We start from the raw sequence: 25391 nt of genomic DNA, 5'->3' as shown, positions 1-25391 counted from the left end.
TTGCTGCTGACAGTCAGAGCCGTCCATTTCCAGGGCCACTCATGTAGGTCCCTGCTCCCACAGGACTTCACTGGGTTGATGTCAACAGGCATTTGGCAGGTTTCTGAATTGAAACTTGCATTGTTGAATGCTGACACAGTTACTGGCATAATCTTTTCCATTTTACCAAGTAGCTTCAGCCCTTTCTTAGGGTTTCGAGATTTTGTTTTAATTAGTGAAGAAGTTCCCTTCCTATCACAAAACTGGTGGATGGCTTTATCAGGTAGTTAAGTTAGGAACGATATATTTTTCTAGCCAGCCACAAGACCATTATTCCATTCAAACAAATCATGTGCTTAATTAAATACAATATTGATACACATTACCTTGCCCCCAACGATGGCTTAAAATCTTCGTCTCTTGGGATTTCTTCCACTGTGAGTTGCCCTCCAGGAGACTGCTCAATGGTTTCAAACATTGCCCTCCGATTAGTCGGGGTAACATGGGACATGTGCACAACAGAGACAGCTTTGGGTTCCGACTTGTCCTTTCTACAAGTGCTGCTGCGAGTACCAGGTCCTGGGAAGGAGTAAAATTGTAACTAAGCCTTAGGAAGAGCAAAACCAGAACTGAAATGGAGAAACATTAATTTCAGACTAGAGGAAAATGCACTTTAAGCCTGAAGGGAATTTTCAGGCAATTTATTCTGCATGGATTAGCTACGAAGGTTAATGAAGATGTTAACATCATAAAAAACATAGCAAAATGATGTGGAACATGAAATTCATTGTTCTGGCAGTTTTCCATTGGGTGAGTTGCCAAAAGAAGAGCTGGCATGCAAGGTGAGGCAGCAGAAATGTCGGGAGGAGGAAATATTGTATGAGAGGCTGCATCCCAGGCAAAGTGACTGCTCAGATGAAGGGGACCCAGAACACACTTCATTATTTCCCTCTGGCTGCTGCTTCCCTATGCAAATGGTTAAAAGGTACCTGAATTACTGAGATGGGACTTGTAGTGGCTTCTTCTCCAGTATTTATCCTCTGGTCTTGCAGAACCCTTTAGCCTGGGCTTCTCAAGACAACCAGAGCCACTGTTATCAGCACTGTCCACCACAGCACTTTCAGTGGGGAAGGGCTCCAGATCCCACTCTGAATCAGAAGAGGGGGGAGATGCTTCCACAGCTGCTGGTTCTTCTTGTTTTGGACCTTCCAGTTCTAGAAGGTGTGGAGAGGGCTCACTGCTGGACTCTGTCTCTTCAGTTTTGCTTTGGAAGAGCAGAGACCTGGATGGAAGAGGCCACCAGGCACCAAAATGGGGATGGCAGCAGCAAAGGCACCTTGCAGGTGCTGACAAACAGCATACACCATCACAGTGACAATGGAAACGTGGCCAGCAGGGTGAGCAGGGAAAGCAGTGCTTGGCAAGGAGATGTAGAGCACAAACAGGAGCCAGGGCTAGTTTAGGACTGCAGGAAAAAATACAAGAGTTAGTGTCCAGACTGTCTCCAGGCTTCATCCTGCTGGTGAAGGGCATGTGGATCATCTCTATAACCCTCTCCCACAGGCTAGGAGGGATCCACAGGGCCACACCACGTGGGAGCTTCACTTTCTTGTCGTTCCAGAACTGGACTGTAATTTCTTCATCTTCTGAGGCTGTTAAGAGGAAAGGTAAGCAGCCATAAGCAGGTGGTCTGCTTGGGCAGCACACACATACAGATCAGGATTTGCAGCTTATTGCACTTTCTACTCTGGTCAAGCAGTAGAACCAGCTATGACCCCTCTCTGTAACACCTCACCATCATGTCATGGAGGGTGCAGTATACAGCTAGGGCACCGCTGGTGTGACAACAGGCTTGGTAGCATCTTTCCTCCCAATTTGTCATCAGATGAACAAGAAAACATTGACTGAGTAACTTTTGTTGTTACTGTCAAAGTTAGCAGTACTTCTTTGAGAACAGTATTTTAATGTCAGTGGAGCCTGACTGTCAGACATGGGAAAAATGTATGGGCTGTTGAAATCTCCTACACTTGGGTGATAAAATCACCCCCAGATGTACCATTCGGTACAAATATGAGTATTCAAGCACAGATAAGTGCTTCCTGAGAGCTGTTTCACTTGGACCCCTCAGGAAAAAGCCACCATCCTGCACGTGCCAGACACGTCCGTGTCAAAGCAGATGGGCACATCAGTGGACACAGAAGACGACATTTTTATGGGTGGCAACTTGCTCAGGGTCAGACTGGTGAGATTATATGCAGATATCCATCAGAAAGTCCCATCAGCTCCTGCAAGCTTTAAGCAAGGTCGAACTACAGTCTGTGCACAGTATTTCTCTGGCAGTAGCACCACCACAAGAGTTTATCCTGCCAATCTCGCTCATGTTCCCAATCAAGGTGAGGAAGAAGAGGGCAGCATCTTTCTTACCTCGTAAAGGGTCCCTTGTCTCAATTCCTGTGAGGACAGTTCCTGGGCCATATCTGGCCATATCTGGCTCCCAGGGTGCCAGCACTTTGTCTCCAGGGAGCAAGGAGTGCTTCATCCCGTTCACGTATTCCAGGATGTCATCCTTTCCTGTTTTTTGCACACACACCGGATGCCTTCCACGTGACACAGGTGGTTTGGCAAATTCTACCAGGAACATGCCTCTGTCACTCTGTACCAGGAACAAAATAATAGTTTCACTTGAAAACAGTCTGTAATGCATCAGGTCACGTAACCTTCACCAGAAGGCCATTCTATGGCTAGGTGAAAACACCAGCTGAGCCTGAACAATAACTAATAGCTTGTGGTGTTGATCTGGCAACAAGACAGCCAGAAAAAGCCCTGAGAGGCTCACCAAAAAGCAGGTCAAGTGAAGCATATGTACAGATTCACTGCTGCTGGCATCTGTATTTTCTTCCCCAAAAGTAAAAGCTACAGATAGTGTGCAACTGGATTTCACAAACTACAGTGTGTGCACCAGGTAACAAAGGACACTAAAGCTGTTCAGACCTGCTCTTCAGTCATGCCCAAGTCTTTTCTCATTACATATGATGTTAACTCCTGGCTTCTTGGGGGGGTTGTGGGTTGCAGGGAAATTTTATTTTCTTTAAATTCAGGTCTGTCAAGAGGCTTTCCATCAACAGTGAAAGCAGTCACTTCCCTGTTCTCAAGAAATAATGGACTCTTTTTTCTGTTAAGTTTGAAGTGCTAACAAACTAATGAATTAAAGCTTTCACTAACATTTCTGAAAAGACACTGAGCCATTGGTCCATAGCTGACCCAAGCTGGAAGTGTGTATATAAAACACTAATGCTTTCCCTGTGCTGTTGATGGGGATGTGTCTACACACAACAGTGGCTGGCACATTGCTCACAACACCACTCGTGCTGCCCGAGCCTGGCTCAGTGCCCAGCACTGACAGAAGCAGAGGACCGGCTCTTGCAAGGTACAAACACCACCACTTTCACTGGGAACTGAGAGTTTGGGAGGTACCCGGCTTCTGCACGAGATGAGGATCCCCAGAAGCACGCTTGTCCACTCCTGGAAACAGACTCAGTAAAGCAGGCTGAGCAGAGCAAGGGTCTGATCATCACCAGTTTATTGGTGGCTGAGGCAAAAGGCTCACCCGGCATGCAAGGCAGCAGGAGGTGAGGGCAGCCTGGAATCAGGCACATCAGGAGCTTTATAAATGTACATAATCATGACCATCAGCTGTCCTGGTGATCTGTTCTCTGGCTCATGCACCAGCTGAAATCAAAACTGCTGCACAGCACTCGGGTAGTGTGAGGACTGCAGGTGAATCAGACACCCTACACATCCCCATGACTACCACACAGCAACTATCACTCACCTCTGTCTCCTCTTTTACTGTACCACGATAATAAAATCCATCTTGTTCCCTTCTCACCAGCACGGGGACGTTGCTGTCTAAGCCCACTGATCTCCCCGACGGGCTCAGCCTTTTCCATGCGGGGCCAGAGGAGGGGAGGCAGTGGCTAAGCCATTGGCACCTTGAAGAAAAGAAAACGGGTCAGCACTGGAAGAAACAGCTTCTGCAGGTCATGAAAAAAAAAATCTTGTAAAATTTAAGAACTGGATCATTCCACCTCATTTTGTAGCACTCCCACAGGCCAAGGCATGTGGGAAGAAACAGGAAACTTGCTATTGCTGGAACAGTTACTTGCTTTGGGGAAAAAAAAAAAAAATCAATGTCTGGTTTTAGCCAGATTTCTTTGGTTTGGGGTTTAGAGGAAATGAGCCAGGAACAAGCTGGAATCCTGGGACAGCATCACCTGCACTGGATCCTTTGCCACTTACATGGAAAGCCAATGCAACCCTTAAGGCTGGGACAGAGAAAGGATCCATCGCCAGCACAGTGTAGGTGCATTCAAGAGCTCTGTGGCTGATGGTTTACATTGGGCATTCAGGGAACAACCAAAAAGTAGAAATGTAAACAACGAAACTGCTGGTATATGACAGGTTCAAGTTCAAAACAGGAAAAATAATCCCCTGTCACAAAGTATCAGGAACATTTCACAGAAGATTGCTGGTAACGCAAGATGCTTTTATCTATCAAAATAATATTAAATGAATGTTTCTTTGATAGGAGGTTTACTCGGGCTTTGCTTTTCATAATCTCCAGGGTAGCAAATCACTTTAGTTAATACCATCTAAAAAACTGCCAGTGCAGGGGAGGAAAAAGCTCAGATGATGTTCATGCTGCTAATTTATTAAGCTGACACATTCTAGCCTGTTTTATCCTATTAGATATCATGAAAAAGAACAAATCACAGACTCAAACATGAACTTGGTTTTACCTCTGGGGGGCTCGGGGCTCGGCGATCCAGGCAGGATGCACCACAAAAGAGCTCCTGCAGCAGGGGCTGACACTGGAGCACAAGAACTTGTCCAGAGCTGGAATTGCGCTGCAGAACCTGTGATCCGGAGTCGAATGAGACATTCCTGCAAAAGCAGCTACCTGCAGGAATTGGTTGTGATCTGCTGGTAGTTGAAAAGAGACAATGTACCGGCATTTTCCAACACAAACAAATGCTTTCCAGTGTACCTCAAGAACTCAGTAGCTTTTATGGTTTACTTTTATTTTAAAACAGTGAATTCAAAATATACAGACTGGCATTTGGTCAGATGAATCCATATAACCGACTTCAGTGATCTTCAGTCACCCAAATCCCAACCTGGTAGAGGGACAGAAATAGCCAAGGAAACTAGAAATGCTGTGAAAATCCCCAGGAAAGCAGGAGCTTTCACCTCCCTCCAACTTTTGTTTCCCTCTGTAACACCCAGCCTTCTTTTCTTATACCTACGCTCTCCTCTAAAGCTTTTTCATACACAGTTCCAGCCAAATCTTCCCTGTTTCACAAGCTGCAACAGAAACTCCAGCTGCTGTTGACAAGCTGGGTAAATGTGACAATTTTTGAACGTGACATTAGATTACAGTTGCCTGTTACTTGTTTTATTTATAGTGATGTATTAAGAGGAAATATTTTGATCTTTCAGCTGTCCTGTCATGTTTTATAACAGTAGGATTATGGCTTGTCATAGGAAAGAACGACATGCTCAGATTTGACAAGTGATAACTATTCAGAGGCTGTCACAGTAAGATTGATGACGTGATGCTATCTCTGGGAATCTGACAAGATTTCATATACAAGCTTCCACTCTTTGTTTTTTTTTTAATATTGCTTAGAAATGTTTAGCATGTTTAGGGTAAAATGTGCAAGGAAACTCAACAACATGTAAGTTTTATGTGCCTAATTTACTTTACAAAATACCGTTTAAGGTCTCATATTATGTTTAAATGTTATTTTGACTCTTCGACAAGAGATATGATCTGAGAGTCCGTTTTATAGGGACTCCCAGATATATGTAATTGCAGAAAACTAGCATACCAAACAGAAGCAGATTAACTGTTGCAAAACACATCTTTAAGTCAGCAAATTAACACAATATATTCAATTGTTTCACAGCCACACAAACTCCTCTATTATAAACCAAAACACGCCAGAATCAGTAATACTTCACAAAGAAAACCAACTATCACTTCTACATTAAGCCCTGTTTTAAATCTATTCGGTGCTGTCACTGCTGAGAGCCAGGTTCGCTATTTCTATATAAAACAGGACACTCACAAAGGCAGCAACACCTTATGAGATTTTTCTTTTTCTAGATAACTCCAAGTACTTGGACACAGCAGCATTTCAAACTTACCAGCGATCAACAACACTACGTTGATTTGGGTTTAGTCCCAAGGCAGAAATCTTGCCTGCCGGAGCCGTTTGTGCCAGTGTTTCCTCGTTGCTAAGGAGGTTGTCACCAGCACTGCTACCAGGACAGGTCACCCTGACCTCACCAGTTCACAACCAGCAGAGGGTGACCACAGAGAGGACCATTTATCTGCCACACATCCACGCAATTTTCAGCTCCCCCTTGGTCTAGACATTGCACTGCAAGACCACAGGGGCAGAGAAGGAATTATAAGAGGGCACAGTGTCCTCTAGGCTTTCTGCCTACTATCGCAGGGCAGAAAATAGCATCACACAAAGTTACGGTTCAGATTTAGAAAAAAGTGCCTGCCACCAGAGTGTGACAAATAAATTGGTTTGAAGCGTGGACGTAGAGGTTGAAGCTGAGACAAACTGAGGTCACATCACTTTACAAACTTTCCACAATAAAGGGGAAGGATTAATTCTACCCTCTTCCTGCAACGTGCACACCAAAAAAAATACCAGAATACAGTGCAGAAATCTGGCTGTGATCCCTCATCTCCATTTTCTCCTTAACAAATGTTAACTTTTTTTTTTTTCTGGGGGGGGGGGAGGAATACTTAATTGCATTTGGTAGGCATTTTTCAATTCACTGCTACAAAAACAACAGGATGATTGCAATTAGGGACAAGGATACAGCACTTAGGCAGTCTGTAACCGTTTTCTGTACATTCAGCTGCACCCACAGACTACCCGCTCCCATGCTGTCAGCAGAACTGATTAATGTCAATAATAAAATTCCCTTACATACAGCAAATATTAAGAACATTTTGCCAGTCATAAGCTAAACTGTCTTCACTAACTTCACATAAATATAAATCTATCCTATATCACTTAGCCGAAACCATCAATAGGACAGAGAAACAGGGGTCAGGGAAGACCATCCCAGACCTCAACCATTAGCAGTGAAAGTCCCAAAAAATTTCTGTTGCAGGATTTTTTCTTTTTCCCCAAGGCCAAGGTCTTGCCAACCCTCTATTTACTTGGAATTTGTGAGCAGTCCTAGTAATATTTAAGGGCACTGACAGCTGAAGAATCCAATTTTCAATAGAAATTAGGCGCAGTCAGTAGTTTCTACCGGGATTTAAACAAATATTCATTAATAAGAAAAGGATGGAACAGCATTTGCCAGACATTTTGCTCTTCGTATGTTCAGAAACCATGCTTCAACGAGCTGCTCCCCTGCCCTTTTTGTTTTCCCCTTTTTTAACTAAGTTATCCTTTCTGTTGGCATCTAACAACATTCCTGGGAACCCTTAATCTTTTAAGAGAAACACCAGCAATTAGACCAAAAATCTTTTCAGAAAGTGCATTTGAGAGTAAACTAGTAAAATTACAGAAAATGAGAGGCATCTCAGTCCCAGCAGAGGAAAGCATTTATTTTGAAGCATGCAGGCTGTGATGATGTATACAGTTACTTCACACACATAGGTATTACATTTTTGGTTTGGTGACAATTTTATACGTGTTTTCCAATTTCCATGAATTAACTGACTGAAATCTGAAATCAAAATCTGTTCTGTGGGCTGATCCTGACGTGTGCTATGACCTGATCCTAAGATGTGCCACGAACGTGCATGTCACTAATAATATAGTGGCTACCAGGTGCCTGGACAGGATACCTTTTGCTTAGTTTGGAACAGCTTAGATCATCTTCAAAAACTGGTTTTGTTAAATGCTTTAGGCACTTGGCTTGGCTCCAGGACATTTTTTTTCTGCCACCACAGAATCACTGTACAGAACAGACTGTAGGTAGCTAATGTATTTTATTGCAGCACGGAGCGTCTCTACTTTGCTGAGCCGCTTCTCCACATATTCCTCCGGCAGGTGATGTCGCAGCTTAGCGTAGCCTTCATTGACACATTTAACCCTCTGTCTTTCCCTCTCATTCCTCTTTCTGATGAAAGCTGGCCCATAGGAGCACTCACTTCTGTGGTAATTGGAATGGGACATTTGGTAGGGAAAGGTGCAGGGCTCACTGTAGAAGTTCTCCGCGACGAGATGCTCAGACACGAAAGGAAGAAACGACAAATCTTCAGAGCAAGTGACCTGGTTTGGTGTCTCTGGGTACGTGTGCAACGTGACCACCGGGTCAGCACAGAAAGGTCTGGCCAGTTGTATGCGCTGAGTCTCACCACAGACAGACAACTTGCTCATGAGGTCACAGCAGCTTTTGCCATCCATCGGGCTCTGCATTTAACCTGGAAATGTGTAATCACATAATAGTTTTAACAAGTTATACTGAACAGGAGAAAAAACTCACCTGGACTTAGCAACACTTGGTATTACTGGCATTTTCCAGGAGAAACTTCTAATGCATTTGTGACATTTCAGAATAGTCTTGGAAGATTGATACACAGAGCAGACAATGTCCCATTTGAAAATGAAAGAAGGTGCAAGTCAGCAACACTGATTTAAAAAAAAAAAGATTTTATGAAAATAAAACCACTGAAGTTTACTAAAAGAAACAGTAGTCTCCTTTCACCTCAGCTTTAGAAATGATCTACCTTTATGTACCACACATAGGTATAGTTTGCTCTGAATCCTCCAACATTTACACCTCTACAGACAATAAAAAGCAGGTCAACATCAGAGGCAATCTCTCTACCTCCTTCTCCTCACTGAAAAAAAAATAAACCTACTGTTCCAGTAACAGACTCCCTGTTCATACCAAAAAGCATTCAAAGACAAATTACTTTTTCTCTCTATTAATTTGATGTCTCCTTCACTACACTACCTTAATTAGATAGAAAACTTGTGCAGGGAATGGATCTCAATATTAATTTTATGCCTGTCAAGTATTAAATCCATTCTACACCAAAAGTTTTACCAAACGTTGAGAGGATTAATTTCTGCTTAACTTGACATTTCCTTGGGCCCTCATACTGCTTCTGCATTCACCTGCATATTTAACACAGATATGAAACAAATACAATCCTACTGATAGAAGAATATGAAAGAAGTAATTTATTCAAGGAAAAAAACGCATGTCCTCATAGTATTTTTCCAATTATAAATTATTTTACTAAGAAGGGACTGCACATAGTGGTTGATGCACTGCTAGAAACTAAGACTGGCCTACTAAAACCACACACCCTCTCTTCAGAGCCGTGTTACAGCAGGTCCAACTACTCAAATCAACTTTATACTTTTATTAGAAAGTTAATCTTGCAGTGTTTTATAGGAAGCTACATTATAGTGCCTTCCCAGTATCATTATTCAGACAGCTAAAGAGCAGCATAGCTGTAACGATCATCACCTAATAGCTAATTGAAAATAATTTTTAAATAATTAACTTTTAAAGAATGACTGTGAACCATCCTCACTGATTGCAAGTAATACTTGCCTACAAAGAATCCACCCAAAAACACTCTTACCATCCACTTCCACACCCACCCATTGCTGTCTAACACACTGAGGTTATAGTCCACCCTTGAAAATAGGAACTACACCTGAACATTACACTAGCTTACTAGAAACATCTAGATTACATACTCACAAAAACCTTGCAAAGCTTCCAATGTTCAGACCATGGTTCCATAACATAAACGGGATCCTCTCAATCCTTTATAAGAACATATTTTAACATTTTCTAATGATTTCATACCTGCCACATTTAATACAGAAAGAATTTTTACTCAGTACAGACCTTTCCTCACATGACATTCTATCAAAAAGCCTCTGTATTCACTGTCATCTCTTTTTCTAATGCAAATAGGTCTCACAACAAAAATCCTACGAGTTAATAATTCATTTACAGCATGCTGCTACACAGAAGAGTCACATGCATCTTAAACGGATACTTCTATACGTAGGCTGAAAGCATGAACACATCTATTTTACATTAATATACATGCAGAGCTTCAGAGGTGAATATATACACTCTTTATAAAATGAAAATAGCAGACAATAATCTTTCTCTTTTCTACTTCCACAGGTTGGGTTATTGTCTAAAAACTTTCTACTGCTAACAAGTTAAAAACATTGAGGACAAAAGTCTGTTACATAGCAAAAAACACTTTCTAATAAAACAACACTATAGAGCAACAAATGAAAACCACCACAACCCCTAAAGAAGGAATACTTCTAGTATTTGTTGCTTAGTACTGACACTTCTGCTGCATAATAGCATTACATAAAACAATTACCTGCTGCCTTACTATCTGCACAAAGTGCAAAATGCAAGTGTTAGGATCGTTTTCCTTTTAGACTAGAGACTCACCAATCTTCAGATGAAAGTAAAATCCAAGGAAACAAGATGTGCTATTTTAAGACTGATGAATAGTACCTGAAAATACCTGAATGATATTAAAAAAGAAGTTAAAGTCCATTTTTCTTACACCTTATTTAATAAGAGATCATATTAAACAAGATTCATTTAAAAACTACGGAAGCACTGTTACCGAATAGCTGGCATAAGTGATTTACAAAAATATTGATATTCAGCGAAGATCTGTTGCTCGATACAGCAATACGCAAGTCTCTTACCTGAATTATGCAGCTTGTTCCGCTGAGTCAACGACTGCTGCAATTTATAGTCAATTGACAACATGCAAAGCAGCTTACAGTCAGATCTGCTCATTTCTGGTTTGGCTTTTCCACCCACACCACAGCTATGATGGCAACAAAACTTGCATAAAGGGCAAGAAATTTTAAAACTGTATTGAGCACAACTAGATTACCTGAAAAAGTAATCAAGAAGGTACTTTGTTTACTTCCTGTATGTATTCTGTTACAGTTTACTAAAGCAGTATTTTCATTTATTGGCATTTCGTCCTTTCATGTCTAAATATCAAACAATATAAACAATCAGCTAGAATTTAGATAAATATTTACTATTAAGGCATAAGCAAACTAGTTTTCATAGCTTCCATTTTAAACACAGAAAATCAGCATTTGTTTAGAAGGAATTTGTGGTGCATTTGTCTCCAGATTAGAGGTACGGGTACACATCAGTTAGCTTCATACCCTCAAATTTAATCTTCATTATACCTGTAATTTTGGGAAATTCCCTTAGTGCTAAGAAGTAAAACACCGTATAGAAGGTCTCTAAGAAAGCATTGGTAGGGGTAGACAAAACAAAATTTGAAAAGGGCGAGCTATCAGTGGCAAGACAAACGTTTTAAAGTTTTGCCTGAACTTAGAAACACGGTATGGAGCAATCAGTGTGTATAATCAAATATATATAGGTATATAGATGTTTTGTATCAGTATATAGCTGTCTGATTGTACACATGCAAGGAAATACGACATCTAGCTTCAAAACCCCTACATTTTACAGGATTACCTTGACACCCTAGACTATCTCACTATTTGGTTCTTCTATCAATCGAAGTAAAACCACACAAAAAATCCAAAACCAAAGCAGTTCAGCTTAAAGCTTTCAGAAGACACTGTAAGATTAGAAACGATTGAACTACTACCAAAAGAGCTACACAGACCCCATCTTGTCATCTTGGGACTGTCAGTCATCAGCGAAACCATCCTGCTTCTGCTGCCCTGGTGTGGGGCCGCAACGATGCCGTATTCTGCATCCTCCCACCCACGTCAGATCAGACCTCATCAGAAAGGCAGTCAGGAGGTGGAACATCTCCTGAAACTGGTAGACAGGCATGCCTGCAACAAGCAACTCACATTATTTTTATTTAGGGGACCCTGGGAACATCAGTGTCATAACTGGTTATTGACTCACCAGGGTAGGATGTTGAACACCCAACCAAACCCAAATCTGGATTTCTTTGTCCTGTCAATGCACCTTGTGTCGCCTTTTTTATTTTAAAGAAAGAATCCTGTGCTTCCACCAATTAGCCACCCATTATAATTCCCTCCAGATTAACTCAGTTTTTCTAAGGACTGACACGCTCTGTATCTACGAAAGAGCTGTATTCACGTGCAAATGTTATGAGACGACTATGTTTGTGATGTGGCAGAGCTATGTGTACAGGTACAGTTTATTTCCCAAGCTTCTCTGCCCCCCAGCGACATACAGTACTGTCCCATCTAGCATTTCCTTCCACACTGGAATGGAAAACTGTATAGGACAATAAAGTAACAACATATGCATAGCTAAATTTGAGTCAGGGATTAAACACTTTTTGCAATTAGCAATTTGGTGAGCCTTTCTTTTATCTAGGCACTAAACAAGTGCATGTTTCTACTCTGAAGCATTTTCAGAGAAGTGCTTTTATGGATGGAGTTTGCATGCAGGGTGATGAGGGAGAAAAATGACATACAAATAATGCACATCTGTTTTTCAAAAAGCAGTTTTATCCTTAATTGTTACATTTGAAAGGGGATATACGAAAGTTAGTCATCTAGCAACTGCAGACCTCTTAAAAGAGATGAGTACAGAATCACAGATTAAAAAAATACACCTAACTCCCAAGATGACAGGTGCTAGATAGAATATGTGCCTTACACTATCAATCCAGACAAATGCAGAAAGATTTTTATAATAAATATTTCATCATACACTAAATCCTGAGACTTTACCCATGGAAAGAGAGGGTGAAGATTTGTTTAAAGAGATATTCACATACAATATATTAAGCTATTAAAGCAAAACAGAACAAAATTCCAACACTGTCTTGATATGCACTGCATTTGTGTTTATCTACGTCACAGTACTTCAAGTATCAGCTCAAAGAGTCAGTGTCCATTTAAGTTTTGCCTTAAATCTGAAAACATCACTTGACATACAAGCATCTTGAAAGTACGAGTGCAAGAAACCAAATGATGAATACAGACAATCAGGATTTCATTCTCCAGTAAGAAAACTACACTGTAAGATTTAGATTTCCAGTACCTAGCATCAGTTAGAAGAAAATCCAAGTATATTTACAAAAGGTGTTTACATAAAGCGATTAGTGAGTTGCAAGTAATTACTGTGTTCCCAGGTACTTTTTAACCACATAAATACTAGAGAAAAATATATAGTTAAAAACCACCATAAAGTCGCAAATGTAAATAAGGTACTACAGTGGCAACCCAAGATACCTTCAGGTTTGTTTTCTTTTCAGTTTTATTAGCAAAAGCCATTTGAAAATGTGAAGATTTAAGCTTTTGGTTAACTAAGTTTTTTAAATTGCTTCTGTTCCAGTACATTCCTTCAAAGTTCAAATACTTTACTTTTTTTTGTAAATGAATAATGAACCATTTAAGAAAACCCTTCTGAACTGGCAGGATCAGGAAGACCTAAGTCAGCTCTTTTAATTAGTCCACTTCACTTCCCTGCAGTTGTTTTGCTGAGACACAATTAACTCAGCACAACGTGACGGTCAAAGACAGACTTGCGTTGTTCTTGGACCTGTAACTTCCAACGCTGCTGGGCGTACTCCACTTTGTTCAGTACGTTGGCGCGGCTCCGAGAACGAGCCAGCACATCATGAGCATTTGCAAAAGGTTGGTGATCCTGGAATGGCAAAAATCAGTAGTCAGATCTCAACAATTCCGCTGAGCAATTACATTAGTCCTTTTTTGTTGTTACATTCCAAAAGATGAGATTTTAAGGTAAACAAGTTGTTTCAACAAGCTGGTTAGTAATAATGACCAAGCAAGCTTTTTTAAGTATTTAGAACTGTACTTTGATTTCTCATTCAAGGTAAGTTCCATAGGTTTCCCAAATAGACCAAACTTCATCACACTGTCAAACAATTCCCTGCTGCCCAGAGATCTCATGGGGAGCTGCCAGACCAGCAGCACAGTCTTGCATCCATCAGCAGCTGGTGGGACAGAAGCCTGGAACAGACCCAGGTGCTGGCAGGCTCCTGTTATTGTCATGAACGCACTTCACTTCAAAACTGAATTCAAGAGTCAGTTATCTGCCAGCTCAAAGCCATTTACCGTCAGGCAGTTCAGGATGTTCACACACAGCTTCTATATAAAACCAACACACTCTGACGTTTACCAAACTAAACCTATTGTACTGAGCTCTCTAAAAGTAAAGTGTCAATACAGCTGTTTAAGTGACAGAGCTCAACAACAACCCAGTGCTGGTTTAATATTTACTCTGTTTTCTGACAGTACCTGCAAAGCTTTCTTTTCTTCTAGTAAATAGAATAAAGTTAAAAATAATAAAAGTTGGAACTGAACTTCTTATTTGGCTATCAAACTGGTTTGGACAAAGCCATGTTGCTAAAGCTGTGTCAAAATGCATCACATATACAATGCATAATGAAAACTAACATAATTATGTCCTATATTAAATGTATGAAGTGTGTACACTTCATACTCCCTATTTTTTTCCCCAGAACACTGTTGAAGGCATTGACATTAATGGATACTTTATTTTGTAATATGACTGTTTAGAGTAGCTCAATCATAATTCTTCGTAGCACAGAAATTATTACCAATGATACCCACTGAAGTGATGCCTACAAGTCCCACAGCCACACAAGACTCACTGAGCTAAGGAATACACTCACAGAGAACAAAAGACAATCCCTGACCCAAAGAGCTATGACCCCACCATAAAAAACTATGCAGCTGGTTATATCTAGAATGGGAATTTAACAGGTGACAAACCACTTCATTTGCAGGGAAACAAAAATCACAATAGCAACACATTTATACCATAGAATAGAGGGCGGAAGGGAGAGCGCGGGACAAGCTAGATGGCACTGGCTTTCCTGATAAACAACAATCTCAGCCCAAAGGCTAGCTACCATCAATTTCTACATAAACAAGGGGGGGAAAAAGAATTTAAGAGGAAAGAGGTCCATGAAGTGGCTTACATTCATCAGTTGTCACTGCCACCAATGGGCAACGAGAACGAATAAACACACTGGCTTGAAATTCTGCAACAAAATCGAACATGTGGTATTTCCCAAGTGTGATAAGGATCAATACCTCGAGAATTTGCAAGAGAGAAGGCAAGGATGGGGATAAGCCAAATTATTTCATGTTCACCGTCACAGTAGGATAAACAGGAAAGGAGCAGCATGAACTACACAAGGACCTGAGTGCTTTTTGTTCCAAGCACTACCACAGATATAAGCACTAGCGACTCCACAAGCAAACGTAAGAGTCATAGTAACAGTTACAGCAAAACATGAAATGCATCAAGACGGATCCAGAGTTCAAGGAAATTCATTCAGCAGTTAACCTGAGCTCTGCCACGGGACTTACTTAACTTCTGCTTACAGTCAGAATATTTTAACAGATTTTGAAGTATTACTATGATTCACCTAAGGTATAAAATAAAATTCATTTGTCTGAGGTATCACATACAGCACACATTCATTTATTTCAGATAGGGATCTGCCCGATTTGCTGTAAGAATGCATTCAAATCCCTCCTTTCCAAATAACCCTCCCAATAAGTAACTGGGAAAATATTAAGGTTGCAATACAAAATCATTTGGAATGTGCTTCCATGTAATACCCAAGGAAGTGCAGAAACAGTGGGACACAAAAGCAATCATATACCTCTGGCTGAAGAACCTTCATTCCAGACAATAGTAGCCCAAACCTGGGCAACACTCATGCATTTTTGCTGTGAGGTTCAGGTAAATAAAGACAACACAGCTGATAAAAACTCTTATCCAGGAAAATGCTTGATTTTGATTACTTAATATCCTCCCCCCACAGAAGAGAAACACCTTTTTAAGTCAGGATAGCTGATGTGGCCGCTGTTGAGAAAACAGTAGAATTAAAGAATACGCTTTTCCTCAGTTTAATAGCAATGACAGTTGCCATGCCAAAAACAACCTGGAAAAATTCAGATACTGAGCATAACAGAGTTATGAGCATTTACTGGGTTCGAAACCTCCAGATCTATGAAACCACTGAAGCGACAGGCTGCCAGAACCACAGGGCTTTTAAATATTTTTAAAAGTGTTGCCATCATAATTTTGTTTCGCCAAGAAGAAATTTATTTATCTTCTACTATTAATTTCCTATTTACTGGAAGGCATGATTAAAATATTCTTAATGATTCTATCGTAAGACACTAATATTGTACATTTTTTTGACTAGGTCCCATTTACTCCAGCAGCAATAAAGCGCTCATGTTTACTGAAATGCTTAGGTTAAGCATTCGGTAATCTTCCCATTGCACACTCTGGGTTTGGTTTCAGAAGTTATGCCACACCTGAAGTGTACTTCATCAGTAAAAGCAGTCCTGCTTGATGGCTCAATAGAGAAACTACGTTGATGCCGAGACTCAAGAATTCTTTTATCAGTTTGTGTGGTTCAGCACTGACGTTTTTACCGCCAATCCAGCTGCCGCTTCAGAAAGCTTTCCTCTCATTATGGTGATATTTCTCCAAGGCATGCAGATTCATCAGGTTCAGATGCACGCAGATTTATCAAATGCAGAGCCATAGTCCATATTTTTATGCTATTCTAAGTCCCCCTTCAACACACAGATGACCTGCTCCCACCAACCAGAATTCCTTATCCACACCGAGCAGGTACTAAAGTGACTCACTCCTGCTAGTGCAAGGTTTCGTAAGGTCTTGCATTCCCTTCCTGTAATGACACTGAAGACTATCTTGTTCCGTATTTATCAGAAGTCAAAAACACTGTGCTGGAGATTGGGAAGGCCAGTAATTACAGGAAGTCAAGTCACTGACAGACTACTCCCCTCTCCTTCCCAAAAAAGGCTGTTCTGATCTGTTGGAATATACTATCCATTCTGGTTCCTAGCTGCAATACTAAGAAACTATTCCAGCATCAATCACTGTTTTACTTCAATAAAATAATGATTTTTTTACTTTTTAGCACCAATAAATTCAAACAGAAACAACAGCAGATGCAACCCCTCTTTCTTTTTGTAGAAATACAAGCAGTGAGCAACCTGTGTAAATGTGATCAGTAGCGAGACTGATCAACACTTAAGAAGTTGTACCTCCTGTGTATGCTTACCTCCAATTCCTACTCTGTTCCTTCTCTGAGAAAATAATCTGTGCCTAGAGCTGGGATAACTGAAGTAGTCCTCATTTCACTGCTTTCTAGCCCAGCGAAAAAATGGGAGAGTGGCTTCACATAAGTCATCTTGCAGCTTTATCTCCCTTCAGGAAAAGCATTTACACTGCCTGGCAAAAACGCTGCTCATCCCCAAGAGTTATTTAACAGCTAACCATCCCAATCTTTACGTTAACTGAAGTACACAAACACTCTGGTGAACTCACCCCAATGTCTTCATCGCTTTGTATGAGCTGTGAATGTCCAAAGAGACGTCTCTTCAGTATGGGTTCTGCCAGTGTAAGGTATACCATGTACAGAAGCAGCAGGCCCAAAATAGACAGGTATATGATGATTGTAACCTACATAATACAAACAAAGTTTATGTCAGAATTGTGACATTGCCCCCACAATCTCTCAGCGGGCAGCAAGGATCAAAAGAACAGTACATGCAAAGCCTGTGATGAGCCTGTCAACCTTTGGTAATGTCACTAGATGACTTAAAGCCTACGAAAAGAGAAAAAACCCTGAACTACAACCTGGTATTAAAAGGGTTTTGAGCAGACAGATGTTAGCTTGAGACAGTTTATCTTAGTGAGGCCTTGCTAAAGACCTTATGTTATCATTCTTAAAACAACCTGGTGTTATAAATCTCACCTCAATCAAGGCAACTGTTCAGCCACTAAGAAAAATGGGAAGGCAAAAACAAATACCAAACTTCTAAAAGACCAAAAAAAAGAAAACTGTAGAAGATGAAAGAAGATGCACTGTACACTCTATTCACCCCAGCCTAGGGCAAACATATATGATTTCACTCTTTTTAACTTGCCAACATACAAAGCAAGACAGCTGAATAATGAGCGGCCCTGTAAAATAATAATGAAAACAAAGTCCAAAGCTTGACAAAATGCCCTAGAACACTCAGAATTTCAGTAAGGTGTAAAGCTTTATCTCAAAAGTGGAGATTTTCAACAAAGGATCTCAAGCCTACTCCTTCAGTTATAGCTCAATGCTATTGTTACTACTCAAAAGAAATTCTGAGCAACTACCAGGAAAAAGTTAAATATTAGGCTGCTTTAGAAAATCCTTCCCTTTAAAATGAATATTTCTCTAAAAGACAAAACACACTGACTAATGAGTTGAAGCATTTAACATATGCCAACAGAATGACATTGTTTACCTTAATTGTGACAGAGCTTCTCTCTTCGTATTTGCATTCACAACGTAAACAGTAAGCTTCTACATCAGGTCCGGGAACAGGCATAGGCTCAACCACATGAAGACAATCACTGAAGGAAGACAGAAACTGCTCAGTCAGTTTTGAGCTGGTTTTGTTCCACTACACAGGCAGACCCCAGCTGCAGGAGCTGAGAAGTCACCTGTTTGTCAGTTCAGCTGTTCTAAATTATAGGTATCCAAGATCAAAATAAATAAATCACTACTCCACAATTATTTTACTTAAACAAGGAATTCAGCTATTTATTGGCAAGCTGCTAAACAAGTTTTAAGAGCTTTCTAACTCAATACAATGTTTTCATTTTTCCAAGAAAGTATTAAAGCTGTTAAAAAAATCAAGTCCAAGGACCTGAATCCAAGCACAAATACATCATTTGACACTGACATCATGGATCAAAGTAAGTTCCAGTTACACGCTTCTTTCTTCACCATATTCAAAAGAGCCTTATTCAACCCTTCCACCATCTGAAGGCAGATTAACCTCTCTTTGGTGTTTAAGAACAGAAGTTCTTTTTTCTTGCCATCACAAGATACAGGCATTAAAGAAAAAAAAAAAAAGGAAAAAAAAAAGTCAGATGGGTTGTTTCTCTAAGCAACAAAATAGTGAATAAATAGCATTCAGCTTTCAGTACCGGACCCAGATGTGAAAACATAATTTGATTTAAGATTACAAAAGGTAAGTCAAGTCCCATGCCAAAAAGCATGGCTGCCAATCTCACGGGCACTGTATGCCACAGCACTAAAATCCAGCTGCCATGAGACATCCGCTTCCACAAATACATTATGTAATTTTGGTCTTTTTATTGACTCAGGTTGGTTTTTCAGAGTTCACATACAAGTGTCTCTGCAAAGCATCGATGGAACAAAAATGATGTTTCACATTTATCCTGGTATTTCAACATTAGTACAGTCAGAAGCAGGTAATTAAATAAAACACTTGATGTGACAGCAGCAGCATAGGATTCACCACTCTGCTGGGATAGGTTACAATGCTGCAAACACTTGGCCAGGCACTAACTTCATCTCTTCTGGTTTTTTTGTGTTCCTTCTTCATAACTAAAACTGAGTGTCAAGTCACATCCTCTGGAGGGGAGTGCAGGGCTTATTTTTCCCATTTATTTGAAAGCAGAATTACATTCTCCTCTGTGGGGGAGTGCGGTATTCAAGTGACAAAATCAAAAATACATGCAAGTCATCATCTGTGCAATTTCTGTTCATGTGATTGAAAGCTTACATCAATATGCTGCACAAGTATGTAGTTTAAGTACAGTAGTCTGTTACTGTGAATATATAAAATATTAATATCAGCTTTTTTTCCTCCAGTATTTCAAGTTGCTATGAAGTGTAAAATCTATCAGAACCTTAAAATTTTGATTATGTATTTCCTTGGACTGCAATTCCACAGCAATTTTAGAGTAAAATGTAGAAAAGGCTGGGTCTTTTTTAAACAATATTCGCACCCAACTGTCTCTACACCAGCACCTTCTCCCTTGCACCCACAGTAGCAGCACCAAGGCAGCAGCCCTCCCAGCCAGGCTGGTCAGAAGGGCAGCTTCTGCACAGATTTCCAGTTCATTCAACCTGCAGACAGGGTGTCCTTCCTTCCTCCTTCTCTCCCTGCACCTCCACAACTGCCACTGCAGTCAGCCTCTGTACACGAAACACCAACACTTTCAAAGCATGAAATACAAACACCAACACTTTTCAAGTGAGTTATTTAACCCTGCAGGTGCTTTGGCACCACGACACCTGCCTAGCACGCTGTCCATCGGGCCAGGATTGCCTGCAATAGTTTCTAGTCCAAGCCTAGAAGGGTGAACACTTGTGTTGGTGTCACAGAATCACAGAATGTCCTGAGTTGGAAGGGATCCACAAGGATCATGGAGTCCAACTCCTGTCCCTGTACATGACAACCCCACAGTTCACACCATGTGTCTGAGGGTGTTGTCCAGTCTCTTCTTGAACACCGTCAGGCTTGGGGCTGTGAGACCTCCCTGGGGAACCTGTTCCAGTGTCCAGCACCCTCTGGGTGAAGAACCTTTTCCTAATGTCCAACCTAAACCTCCCCTGGCACATCTTCCTGCCATTCCCTTGGGTTCCGTCATTGGGTGCCAGAGAGAAGAGATCAGCGCCTGCCCCTCCTCCTCCCCTTCTGAGGAAGCTGTAGCTGCCATGAGGTCTCCCCTCAGCCTCCTCCAGGCTGAACAAACCCAGTGACTTTAACTGCTCATCATACCGCTTCCCCTCCAAACCCCTCACCAACTTCATGGCCCTCTTCTGGACATGCTCCAGTAGCTTTATAACCTTTTTGTCCATTGGCGCGCAGACCTGCACACAGTGCTCCAGGTGAGGCCGCACCAGTGCAGAGCAGACCAGGACAATCACCTCCCTCACCCGGGGGGCAGTGCTGTGCTTGGTGCACTCAGGACATCCTGATGTTCACCTAATATGCCACTTGCCAGCCTGAAGCTGGGAGAACAGACTACTCCAAGTCAAAGAACTGAAACATCTAAATAAGAGCATCATGACGCACATCTAAATAAGAGCATCATGACGCACATTGTTGGTTCAACATTAAAAATTAAATTTTCATTTTATGTCTGGACAAGCCAGCAGTAAGTGGTCATTATACTGTACATAATTCATAAAGACACTAAAAATTGATCTGGCTCTTGTCACACAAGTGACTGATCTAAATACCTAAAGGATGGTATACATCACTCTGTTTTATTCAATAACAAGTCACTTGCACTGATGCAGATGCCAAACTACAGCACTAAATTTGTTGAATTTATTGTGCATGAACTAGCAGTCGAGCCTTTCAGAGGTGGCAGGAAGACATCTCAAACTCATCAAAGCCATAAAACATTCCCAGATGGTTACTTAAGAAATTATCTCAACAAAATGAGATTTAAGATAGAAAAACAGATTTTTTGAGACTCTATATGCATCAGTATCTGTAACCACAAAATCAGTCAGGCCTTCAAAGCTCAATTTTCCTTCAACAAGTATCAATATTTATTTAAAGGAAAACAGGGTCTTTTCTGCTAGCAAGGCACACACTAATCAATACCCACTGAAAAAATCCATTTTCATTTGCGATTAGCGGTAACGAACAATAAAACCAGTAACACTGCTATTCTGAAATACTTGCTGCAGCTGGAATTCTCCCAGTATGTTTCACCACTGCCACTTAATTTGTCATAGCAGGACTAATGCTGTTAAGTTAATCATGTAGAACAAAAATTCCATTGGACAGTACATTTTATGTTCATTAGTTTAGACTGAAGTTTACAGTGTTGTTTCTCACAATTCTCTTATAAGTACTTTAATAAGTCAGGGTACAACTGTACAGGTAGCTGTATCACTAATTTCACTCCTGTAATTACTGTGGTGGACCTACTCAGGATCACAAATTTTTCATAATCAAGATGCCAACCTGCTGCTACTTGTCAGACCGAAAAGTCTCTTAGAATTTTTTTCTCTAACTGAAGAAGAGTAGATACATAAGAAGTATGTTTTTATAAGCTGATCCAAGAATCTCAGAGCACTTACAACATCAACACAACTCTACAGCACTGTGTTTTACTTGTATGATTCACATGGACAATAATACTCCAGGTGAAATTACACAAGGTAGCTATCCTAATGTAAGAAATCACTGTCATCTCCTTTTCTTCCCCAAACCCTCATCCTTGGCCATGCACATGAGTCCTCAGCTTGGAGAGGAGCCTGACAAATGCAATAGCTGGTCTAAATAATATATTAGAGCACATTGCCGAGGCACAGAGAAACCAGGCTTCTCTCCCTTGGAGAAAATCTGGTGTTACGTATGAGGCCATCTCATATAACTGCACTCTCTGGCTGCACTCTGAGGAACAGAAATCTCCTGAAAGAAAAGTCTCTAAATGATAGGATAGGTTCCAAGAGTAGAGGAGGAGGAGATAACACTTCTGAGTCCTACTTCCATGGCTGTGCTCCCTTGCCTTTATGCCATTTCAAATAATTGAATTCAAATTACAACATCCCCTTCCCTTCTACTACTTCCAAGTCTAAATAAATAAACAAACATGCAAGCAAGCAAAGCAAAACCAAAGACGGGAAAAAAACATTGGATTTCAAGCCTTACTGCTTGCTAGAGCTGAATTCAGAAGTACTTTTAAAATAAAAGTTCCAGTAAGTTATGCAAGAGATGTAATTTCTCCTGGCAGCACCATAGCAGACTCACATAGAATCACTACGGAACAAGTTTTTAACCAGTAAAACTCATTATAGTTCTTGATGTCACAGACACTCACCAGTCTTTCTGTGAAATATTTTTGTTGTAAATCTGTCCCAAATGGTCTTTGTAAGGAGGACAGATGCATTTACACCGGACATCCTCAGAATTCTGTAAAGTAAACAACAACAAATTATCATCAGTAACCATAGCCGGATACAGAAAGCATGCTTTGTGTAATACATGAAATGTTTAACACAAACTACTTTCAAGTATCTTTGAACAGTCTTACTGAGGATTGCCTTCAAGTTTACAAACAAGCCTTCAAAATTGCTACGCAAGCAGAACAATTTGTCAAGTAACACTATTATTTTAGATAGCAAACACATTCTTCACAAGAAAAATCGAGAGTTTAAGCTCACTCTTCTTTTTAAGAAATAACACACATTCAGGAGTTATTGATGTTGGTATACTCAACTACTCAATTCATGAGGACAGCTGTATAACACAGACATAGCAATGAGCTTAAAACTAAGGAAAGAATATCAACCCCAAACTGAAGCTGGCAAAGGAACCTCTGTGGGTAATTCTTTCCTCCCTGACCACAGCAGAAACAGCTCTATAAGGAACACTAGTAAGGGGACTAGTACAACCTATGGTGCTCTCCTCTTAAAAGGCAGCAGGATATTGTGCAGCAGAGAAAAAAAAAAGTACAAAACTGCAATTCCAAATGAATGAAAAGCAAATGTGAAAAATTACAGAGACTTGTAAAAGCAAGTTTCAGAGAAACAAATTAAAATTGGCATAAGCAACAAGAGGCACTGAAGAAAGCAATAAGGAAAATTAACTGCCTACTGTTTTGGACATTAAGAAAGAAGTTGCATCATAAGTTAACAGATCACTACTGGGAACAACAGAATTTCAGGGAAAAACAAAACAAAACAAAACCACTTTGTGAATATTTAAATAGGATAATTTATTCTTTTCCCAACAGCACAAGAACAAAAACCCCATGGAGAGCCTAGAGATGGTCTGCAAGGGGTTACAGATAAAAGTATTTTCAAGCACAAATCAGAAAAACTTATTTGACCAAGTAAAACAAGACAGTGGATAAACTTGGCTTATCAGATGTTCAAGGCAATTTCTAACTGCATTAGAAAGGAAAGTCTTAAGAACCATTGGTAAACAACACCTATATTGAACAATCAGGTCACAATAACACAAAATAGCCATAGGTCAGCTGGAAAACCTCGACTGCATTATATACCGAGTCACTTCTGGTCTCACCGTAGAAAAGTCGAACAGCTGATTATCATTAAAAAGGTGAAAAATCCGAGATGCGGGCACTCTGAAAACAGCAGAGACACCAGGTGCTCCGTGAGTCACAGAGACACTGAGGTGACAGTCTCAAATACTACCTGGGAAGCACCGACAGCCGAGTGCCCGGGGAAGGGCCACCGCAGGCCCCAGGAAAGAACCGGGCAGGTCCCGCGGACAGAGCCCCGCCGAACCCACCGGCTCCGGCCGCCGCCTAAAGCGGAGGGAAGGGCCCCGGAACCGGGAAGAGAGGCGGGAGGCACCCCCGCGATCCGTTCCCCGCCGCCCGGCTCACCTTGGCCGCAGCACCCAGCCCCGCCACTGCGGCCAGCGCCAGCAGCGGGCAGAGACGCGCCCAGGCCCCGCACCGGGCCGCCATGTCCGCCCCACCGCCTACGGCCGCCGCCAACGCCCGCCTCCTGCCGCCTCACGTGAGCCCGCGTCCGCCGCCATGACGGCTCCGTCGGGAGCCGCGGCGCCGCCGGATGGTTCCGGGCTGACGCCTGCCGCCCCAGGCGGGACTCGCGTCCCCGCGGCGGGGGGGCAGCGCCGGCATCTCGGCCGAGCAGCCACGGTGCGGGGTCCCGAGGGTGCGAGCGCCCAACGGGCGCGGTGTGGCCGTTATCCGCCGGTCCCCACAGCTCCAGCGGACCCTTCCGCGGTGTCATCCCCGCCGGCCTGGTCCCCTCAGTGACATACTGGGGAACGTACGGCAGTCAGCGGGGGAGCCTGTGTGCACAAGCACAGGCACGTCGCAAGGAGAGCCAGAGGCCACGAATGCATTGCAAAGAGCAAGTTTTATTTTAGTTACCTCTCTGCTGGGGGCTCTCGGAAGTCGCACCTAAGGTCCCAGGCAGAGGTGACACCAGCGGGGACGCAGGCGCTGGTCAGTTCAGCTCTGCAAGTCGCTTGTGCGTATTTACATTTAACTAGCCGTTCTTCCGCTGTATTCCTGTACAAGGCCCTTCCCGTGGTGCTCGCTCGCTGATAATTAGTGGCGCTGTAAATGGGACGTTCGGCTGGCCAGTAATCCAGCTTTTCCATACCTGAGCATACAAGGGCAATTTGTATGGATTCTGATACATTTTATAGACACAATAGAATAGAATACTATAGAATCATTTTAACTGGAAAAGACCTTTAAGATCATTAAAAAATGAATGAATGAACGAACCTAGCAAGTCTTCAGCGTCTTAAATAGAGAATAAGGTGTGTTTTTTTTATATATATATATATATATATATATATATATATATATATATAGTATCATAGAATCATTTTGGTTGGAAAAGACCCTCAAGATAATCGAGTCCAACCGTTAACCCAACATTGTCACTAAACCACATCCCTAAGAACCTCATCTACACGTCATTCAAACACCTCCAGGAATGGTGACTCCACCACTTCCCTGGGCAGCCTGTTCCAATGCCTGACAACCCTTTCTGTGAAGAAATTTTTCCTAATATCCAA

General features: G+C 41.5%; 2 protein-coding genes across 3 annotated transcripts; both read right to left on the bottom strand.

Annotated features, from left to right (window-relative positions):
- Positions 1–256: 256 nt before the first annotated feature.
- On the bottom strand, positions 257–12396 carry C5H11orf16 (chromosome 5 C11orf16 homolog). The gene is given in 7 exon segments (XM_071808919.1): positions 257–558; positions 969–1013; positions 1015–1631; positions 2404–2632; positions 3812–3971; positions 4779–4959; positions 8174–12396. Coding segments are annotated over 7 exon segments (1719 nt in total). The 5' UTR covers positions 8442–12396; the 3' UTR covers positions 257–339.
- A 96-nt stretch (positions 12397–12492) lies between these two features.
- Positions 12493–24367, bottom strand: TMEM9B (TMEM9 domain family member B). 2 transcript variants are annotated; one of them, XM_065839343.2, is made up of 5 exons: positions 24217–24367; positions 22684–22775; positions 18330–18438; positions 17377–17511; positions 12493–13656 (listed from the first exon to the last, which is right to left on the bottom strand). In XM_065839343.2, exons 1-5 carry the CDS (start codon positions 24298–24300, stop codon positions 13501–13503), a joined length of 576 nt encoding a protein of 191 aa, XP_065695415.1. In that variant the 5' UTR covers positions 24301–24367; the 3' UTR covers positions 12493–13500. The 2 variants fall into 2 exon arrangements, with proteins under 2 accessions (XP_065695415.1, XP_071665019.1); XM_071808918.1 differs by lacking the exon at positions 24217–24367 and adding an exon at positions 23892–24150.
- Between the last annotated feature and the right edge of the window lie 1024 nt (positions 24368–25391).

Source organism: Patagioenas fasciata, chromosome 5 (genome assembly GCF_037038585.1).
Source record: "Patagioenas fasciata isolate bPatFas1 chromosome 5, bPatFas1.hap1, whole genome shotgun sequence".
Taxonomy (NCBI): Eukaryota; Metazoa; Chordata; class Aves; order Columbiformes; family Columbidae; genus Patagioenas; species Patagioenas fasciata.
This window is presented reverse-complemented; position numbering and strand designations above follow the sequence as displayed.